Below are 7,748 nucleotides of genomic sequence, written 5' to 3'. Positions count from 1 at the left end.
GGCTGACGCCTGTAATTCCAGCACATTGGGAGGCCAAGGTGGGTGGGATCACTTGAACTCAGGAGTTAAAGACCAGCCTGGGCAACACAGTGAAACTCCATCTCTACGAGGTGGGGGACGGGGGGAGCGGGGAAAGGCATGGTGGCATGCATCTGTAGTCCCAGCTACTCGGGAAGCTGAGGTTGGAGCATGGCTTGAGCCTGTGAGGCAGAGGGTGCCGTGAGCCGATCCTACCACTGCAGTCTGGGCAACAGAGAGAAACCTCGTCTCCCTCTTCTCCCCGCCTCCCCCCAAAAAAAACAAAAGAAAAAGGATACGAAATTGTGATAGAATATGACAACTTTGTGAAGACTACTAGATATATTACAAAATTTTTAATAGTAGTACTCTACGTGGCAATCGAATAGAAATGATTTCCTTTCCTCAAACTCCCCGTAATATTGTTACATGGTTTTTACATGGTCTGGGGGGTAACATTAAATGACACTTTTTATGTGAAATCACAAACATCGGAGTCAATCGAAGTTTTTCAAATTCCAACAGTAGAGCAAACTTGGTATTCCGATTCCGTGCAGGCTTTCACCAAGAGCGCACATGAGGGCCACCGCCGTCGTGAGCCCAAGGCGGTTGTGACTGGGTACCGGTTGGTCCATTGCGGCTGTTCCAACGCTGCCCCCCACAGCCTCACCCCTGAACCCCCCCAGGAGCACAGGGAAGGGGGTCCTCAAAAGTGGGCGAGGCCGCTGCCCGCAGGAACTGTCCACTTCAAGGTCACCATGGAGAACCCGAGACGGGGCTCGGCGTGGCCCAGGACTCCCCAACTTTGAGTTCAAGTCTCGCTCTCTGCGCCGCGCCCCTCGCCCCATCCCGAGCAGCGACCCCAAAGCTCCCAGGGGCTCCGCCGCGGCGATTCCTCACATTGCGCGTGGCGGCCAACAAGGCCCAGGAGCCTGAATTCGGCGCCTCCACACCCCCGCCCGAGGCCTAAGACCCCCGAACGCCACGTCACAGCGTAGCCCAGAACAGTAGTCCCCTTATTCTTTTTCGCCCTCTCAACCCAGCTTTTCCCGACTCCGGGAAGAACCGGGAAGAGAAGGCGGAGGGGAGCGAAGCGCCGCCTAATAAATACTGTGGCTCAGTCCCGCCCCCAGAACATCACTTCCGCCCCGCGCCAACATGGCGGCGCCCAGACCATGCCACGCAGACTTCCGTTCGGCGCGGAGACCGAAGGCTAGCTGCAGGTCGCGTCTCTGGTGAAGTCGTGAGCGTGGTGTGGGGCCGCGGTCCGGGTGAGTCCCTGCCTGGTTCTTGGGCGGGGGTCCTGGAGACAGGGCGTGTCACGAGGGCTCTCACCTGGGTGGTCTGGGGAGTCTTGCCACGTGGGAGGGGAGGAGCAGAGACGCCACTGGAGGACGCGCTGAGTGGGGAACCGGAAGCCAAGTGGGTGGGGTTCCGCAAGGGTCCGCGTGTCAATCCCCTCTGGTCATCTCGTTGTCCCTTCTTTGCCAGGCAACATGTCGGAAGGAAACGCCGCCGGCGAGCCCAGCACTCCGGGAGGGCCCCGACCCCTCCTGACCGGGGCTCGGGGGCTCATCGGGCGGCGGCCGGCGCCCCCCCTCACTCCCGGCCGCCTTCCCTCCATCCGTTCCAGGGACCTCACCCTCGGGGGAGTCAAGAAGGTACCCAACGGCGCGTTTCTAAAGAAACTCACCTACCTTGAATTCCAAGCCGCGAGATTCAACTAATGTTCGTGTAGGGCCTACTGTGTGTCTGGAGTATTGTTCGGCCTCACGCCTACTCCTCTTTACATTCTAGGGAGCCTGTCCTACCTTCAAATCTAGGTACTGAGTACAGATGTTGAAATGATTCTCAGAGGTGGTTGAAGGATAGAGAGTCCTAATTAGTTAACGTTGTTCAAAAGCAACTTGAACAGTGTTTATTTACTTTCATTGTGTGTTTGGACATCTATAACAAGCCCATGAAAGCCAGGCAGGCATAAACCTCACAGTCTTAGAGAGTTCAGAATTCAACATCTCAGTGTGCAGACTTTTTATCTAGAGTATGATGAATCCTAGGCATAGCATTTGAGGCTCTGTGGTCTCCCATGTGCATATGATTGTGGATGTCAAGAGTAGCTCTGAAAGGGGTAGGGTCAGGATGGCAGGAGAATAAAGCAGTATTTAAAAACCTAACTTTGCGACTGGGCACCACGGCTCACGCCTGTAATCCCAGCACTTTGGGAGGCCGAGGTGGGCAGATTACCTGAGGTCAGGAGTTTGAGACCAGCCTGGCCAGTGAAACCCCTACAAAAAATACAGAAATTAGCTGGGTATGTCTCTAATAAAAATACAACAATTAGAAGTGTGGTGGCAGGTGCCTGTAATCCCAGCTACTCAGGAGACTGAGGCAGGAGAATCGCTTGAACCTGGGAGGCAGAGGCTGGAGTGAGCCGAGATCGTACCATTGCACTCCAGCCACAGTAACAAGAGTGAAACTCCCTCTCAAAAGAAAAAAAACACCTAACTTTGCCTTGGAAAATTGTGACGGTCTATAATCCCCTGATTGAGAGTGTTGGCAGATCTGTGGTCTTCCCTACTTATGTCTTGGTGCTAGAGCTGTTCTCTCATGATACTCACTGGTCTCTATAGCAGTTTGAAGATGAGAGGTGAGACTAGAGAAATTCCTTTGCTTTTAGAAGTCCCAGAGGGTATTCTTTCAGAGGCAGAACCTAAGGCTGCTGGTTAAAAATGAGGTTTGGTGCCCCTTTCTTTTATGTGTAACTCCACTGCCACCACACCATGACATTCCTTCTTTTCAGTCACATGTCTGTCTCTGTAAAGCGGACAGCACTGTGGAACGTGCCAAAGACAACCATGTTGGCCTTGGTTGGTAGACAGTGCCCTTTGGGAATTTTTTTTTTCCTCTGTACTTTGGGGTCAGGACCTAACACATCAGTGACTCCTGTATTTTGCTTTCAGAAAACCTTCACCCCAAATATCATCAGTCGGAAGATCAAAGAAGAGTAAGTAGCTAGGCCTTCTGAATACTTGCCCCTTATTTACTTTCTCTGAATATGGGGCTTTGGGGGAAGTAACTAGGTTTGTGGCTCTGACAAATTTATGTTTTTAGTTCTTTTCACTGGTGATTTTCAGTCCTTGCTTCTAGGTGATTCTGATGTGTAAGTTTAAAAAAAAAATATTGGTGTCTAGGGCTCCATCTCTAAAAATTGTGATTTAATTTGTTGGCAGTGGAATGGAGTGATTCTCTTTGATGGCCAGAGTTGAGAGCCACTAGTTTAAACAAAGATGTATCATACTTTCCTTGAAGTTCCTTTGGATTTCTGCCTTCCTGCTTTCAGTCCCAATGCAAAAAAAAAAAAAAAAATCTACATTTTTGGACAAGGTAAAGTAAAGCAAACTGAAAAAATCCTGCCTCATCAAGGAAGTGAGAAAAGTGCTAGAATTAGAACTGGATTCTGCTTCTCATAGTGTAATTATTGGCTCAGACTCTCCACTGTCTTGGAGTGAGGTGGTATGGGAGATTAAGGCCAGTTTTCGGAGACACAGTGAGTGAGTGGTTTCCCGAATCCATTCTCTTTTCCAGGCCCAAGGAAGAAGTAACTGTCAAGAAGGAGAAGCGTGAAAGGGACAGAGACCGACAGCGAGAGGGGCATGGACGAGGACGAGGCCGCCCAGAAGTGATCCAGTCCCACTCCATCTTTGAGCAGGGCCCAGCCGAAATGATGAAGAAAAAAGGTACGAAGAAGGAATCAGTAGTGAATTTGAGTTCAGACTGCCCAAGAGAAGGGCAAGAGCAGTGGAATTTCCCTGCTCCCAGTTCAGTTTTCCTTGCTGTTGGCATCTTCCTGATTGATCCCTAGTGACCCGGGTGATTTCCCACAGGAAACTGGGATAAGACAGTGGATGTGTCAGACATGGGACCTTCTCATATCATCAACATCAAAAAAGAGAAGAGAGAGACAGACGAAGAAACGAAACAGATCTTGCGCATGCTGGAGAAGGACGATGTGGGTACCTGGAGGCTTGGGGAAGGGGCTTGCTTGTGGCTGTAGAACAGGGCTTCTGGGGAGCCAGGTGAGGGGCGGAAGAGCTCACTGAGTCCTGGAATCTGGGGGAGCAGCAGGAATCTTCGGTTAGAAAGTGACTAAAGCAGACTTTTTTCCAAGTGCGTATGCTAGCAGGCTGGATGACCCCAATTCTTTTTGGCAGTTCCTCGATGACCCCGGGCTGAGGAACGACACTCGAAATATGCCTGTGCAGCTGCCGCTGGCTCACTCAGGATGGCTTTTTAAGGAAGAAAATGACGAACCAGATGTTAAATCGTGGCTGGCTGGCCCCAAGGAAGAGGACATGGAGGTGGATGTACCTGCTGTGAAAGGTACTCTGTGTCCATTAACTTCTCATCTCCAATTCCATGGCTACTCCCAGGAATCCCTGGCATCAGACATCCCTTGCATGGGGCCCTAACTGCTGCTTATGAGCAGATGCTCCCTTGCTGGCTGTAAGATACAGGAGCTAAACAAAGATGCTTGATTCTCTCTCACAGAGGGTTCACATGTTGACGTGGAGCAGTGGGCTCAGCCTCAGATGTCCTTTTTTAGTTAAGTCACACAAGACTTGAACGTGTTGTCCTGTGCCCCTCTCTATAAGCAGTCCCTCCTTCCCACTCCCTGGCTGAGTGATAGTGGAGTAGATAGGGCCAAAGGGCTGGTAACAGTGAGCTGATGTGGAGGGTGGTCACATGATAGCCTTCCACTTCTATCACCCCCGCAGTGAAAGAGGAGCCTCGAGATGAGGAGGAGGAGGCCAAGATGAAGGCTCCTCCCAAAGCAGCCAGGAAGACCCCAGGCCTCCCGAAGGACATATCTGTGGCAGAGCTGCTCAGGGAGCTAAGCCTCACCAAGGAGGAGGAACTGCTGTTTCTCCAGCTGCCAGACACCCTCCCTGGCCAACCGCCCACCCAGGACATCAAGCCCATCAAGACAGAGGTACAGGGCGAGGATGGCCAGATGGTACTCATCAAGCAGGAGAAGGACCGGGTACGCCCAGGCAGACGCCTGTGGGAATAGAGGCAGGGACTGGGAGGGGAAGTGTAACCTGTAGTGGGAAGCAAAGCCGTGCCACCCTGGCAGAAATTGAACAATAATGGTTGTTTATTCTTGGAGCCTGCAAGAGCCGTGGGGCTTTGTGCCTCCAACCTCAGTTGTGCTTGTACGTGGGGTGGGTGTGTTTAATTTTTATAAGGAAATACTTTAAATACATAGAAATGGAGAACATCTGGCCAGTTGCGGTGGCTCATGCCTCTAATCCCAGCACTTTGGGAGACTGAGAGAGGATCACTTGAGGCCCAGAGATCGAGGCTGGCCTGTGCAACATGGTGGAACCCTGACTCTACCAAAAAATATATATAAAATAATTAGCCAGGCATGGTGGCATGTGCCTGTAGTCGCTGCTACTCGGGAGGCTGAGAGGGGAGGATGGCTTGAGCCCAGGATGCAGAGGTTGCAGTGACCCAAGGTCGCACCACTGCACCCCAACCTGGGCAACAGAACCAGACCTTGTCCCCAGAAAAGGAGAGAACGTAAACTGCTGTGTACCAGAAACTTAGCTTTGCCAGTTACTGATATTTTGTCCATTTATATATTTGTTTGGTGTGGGTTTTATATTTTAACCATGGCAGAGAGCTGTAGAAGGCACTCTTTGGAGAGCTCATTCTGCCCTTTGCTGTGCCTGTCTCTTGGTGGGTAAAAGGGGGTGAATGAAAGATGGAAGAAAGAGCTCCTAGCCCAGCGTCCATCTTCTGACTTTGTCCACAGGAAGCCAGACTGGCAGAGAATGCTTGTACCCTGGCTGATCTGACAGAGGGTCAGGTTGGCAAGCTACTCATCCGCAAGTCTGGAAGGGTGCAACTCCTCCTGGGCAAGGTGACTCTGGATGTGACCATGGGAACTGCCTGCTCCTTCCTGCAGGTAAGAGCCTCCCTAGGGTCAGGGAGGGAGCCTTTAAGGAGTGGAGGAGCATTGAACTGCCGATGCTAAATAAGGGAGGAGGTTCCTGGGAATATCACATTCCCATTCACAGCTCATCATCTTCTCTGTCAATTGGCAGGAGCTGGTGTCCGTGGGCCTTGGAGACAGTAGGACAGGGGAGATGACAGTCCTGGGACACGTGAAGCACAAACTTGTATGTTCCCCTGATTTTGAGTCTCTCTTGGATCACAAACACCGGTAAAATGAGCAGATGGAGGAGGACGGCGCCTGTGCCCACGGCTGCTGCCTGCTCCAGACATTTTGTTCTTGAATCTGTGAGACCCGAAAGGGGCCCACTGAGCCTACGCACTCCAGCCGTTGGCAGCCATTGTCCCAGATTCCCCTGGGCTTCCTCCCACAGCAGCTGTCAATGGCACAGTGACCTTCCCGCAGCGTGGAGTTGGCATATCCTTGCTGCTGGGGACTTGGCCCTGCTATTTATTTTTATATTTATGTCTTAATCTCTTCCACTGATGCATCCTACCAAGGTAGGTTGGGAGGGTCTGTGGGAAGGGGCTGGCTTCTCCTGGGGGCTGTTGGGATGCAGCGACAGAAGTGTGAGAACTGCAGAACTGCAGCTTCTGCTGATGCTCCATCCCTCCTCCTAGAAGCAGCAAGGATTGAGTCTGAGACTTAAGCACTTGGTCCCAGCTTGCCAGTTCCTGGTTCTGTGTCCTTGAACAAACTACCTAACCTTTCTGAGCCTCCTATTCATCATCCGACATGAGCATGAGCAGGTTCTCCCTTTCTTACTGTAGGATACGTGAACTGAACAAAGATGCTCGATTCTCCCTCACAGAGGGTTCATGTGTTGACATGGAGCAGTGGGCCCAGCCTCAGATGTCCCTTTTTAGATAAGTACGGGAGACTTGAACGTGTTGTCTCTTGCCCCTCTCTATAACCAGTACCTCCTTCCCACTCCCTGGCTAAATGGCAGTGGAGCAGACGGGGGCCAAAGGGCTGGTAACAGTGAGCTGGTATGGATGGTGGTCACGTGATAGCCTTCCATTTCTATCACCCAGGCAGTGAAAGAGGAGCCTCAAGATGAGGAGGAGGAGGCCGCGATGAAGGCTTGGGGATGATACCTACCTCCCCAGGTTGGCGTGAGGATTCATGGGCTATTAAGAGATGAAAACCCCTGCATGAGGCCGGGACCAGTAGGCACTCAATAAACGTCCGTGTCCTTTTTCTCTACCTGAGTCTGTATTCAAACAAAATAGAGATTCCAGGTTTCAAAAGCAGTGACTAGAGCTGCTCCCGTCCTTGCTCTGGCCCCTTCCTGCTTTATATCCCGCCCTCACCCTGGGCCTGATGCCCTAAATTTATGGGATCGGGCTGTTGTATGCCTTCTTCTCCTGGGTCCTCTTAGCCAGGTGCTTCCCGCGTGAGTTGCTGTAATAGCTGCGGGTCATAGGAAGAGGTCAGAGACCCCTCCCAGCACCCTGCAAAAACCTTTGGGGGACATGGTGTGCCAAGGACATGTTCTTACACTCCTATCTTTGCAGTTATTACTCATGTATGAGCCGAAGTCAAATATTGCTAACAAAAAACTAAACCCTTGGTAAGAGAAGTTAGGGGTGTATTGAACAGTGGCCTCCTTGACACTTGGCTGATGATGCCCACTTCAGAAACTTCAGGATCAGAGGCCTCCCTCTCTCCTGTCCTAGCACTGCCAGAGCCATCTACTCAGTGTTACTTT

General features: G+C 51.5%; 1 protein-coding gene across 3 annotated transcripts; it reads left to right on the top strand.

Moving 5' to 3' along the window:
- The first annotated feature begins 1,163 nt into the window (after positions 1 to 1,163).
- Positions 1,164 to 7,243, top strand: POLR3D (RNA polymerase III subunit D). Of its 3 annotated transcripts, XM_078347303.1 has the most exons (11): positions 1,164 to 1,289; positions 1,510 to 1,679; positions 2,979 to 3,022; positions 3,604 to 3,755; positions 3,903 to 4,027; positions 4,230 to 4,398; positions 4,794 to 5,059; positions 5,837 to 5,989; positions 6,129 to 6,203; positions 6,808 to 6,907; positions 7,072 to 7,243. In XM_078347303.1, the coding sequence occupies exons 2-10, from the start codon at positions 1,515 to 1,517 to the stop codon at positions 6,814 to 6,816; spliced, it is 1,158 nt and encodes a 385-aa protein (XP_078203429.1). In that variant the 5' UTR covers positions 1,164 to 1,289; positions 1,510 to 1,514; the 3' UTR covers positions 6,817 to 6,907; positions 7,072 to 7,243. The 3 variants fall into 3 exon arrangements, with proteins under 3 accessions (XP_078203429.1, XP_035125946.1, XP_035125944.1); XM_035270055.3 differs by lacking the exons at positions 6,808 to 6,907; positions 7,072 to 7,243 and having other exon boundaries at positions 4,794 to 5,008; positions 6,129 to 6,537; XM_035270053.3 differs by lacking the exons at positions 6,808 to 6,907; positions 7,072 to 7,243 and having other exon boundaries at positions 6,129 to 6,537.
- Positions 7,244 to 7,748: the final 505 nt, after the last annotated feature.

This window comes from Callithrix jacchus, chromosome 13 (assembly GCF_049354715.1).
Source record: "Callithrix jacchus isolate 240 chromosome 13, calJac240_pri, whole genome shotgun sequence".
In the NCBI taxonomy this organism is placed as follows: Eukaryota; Metazoa; Chordata; class Mammalia; order Primates; family Cebidae; genus Callithrix; species Callithrix jacchus.
Note: the sequence above shows the minus strand (reverse complement) of the source record. Positions and strands in the feature narration are given on the sequence as shown.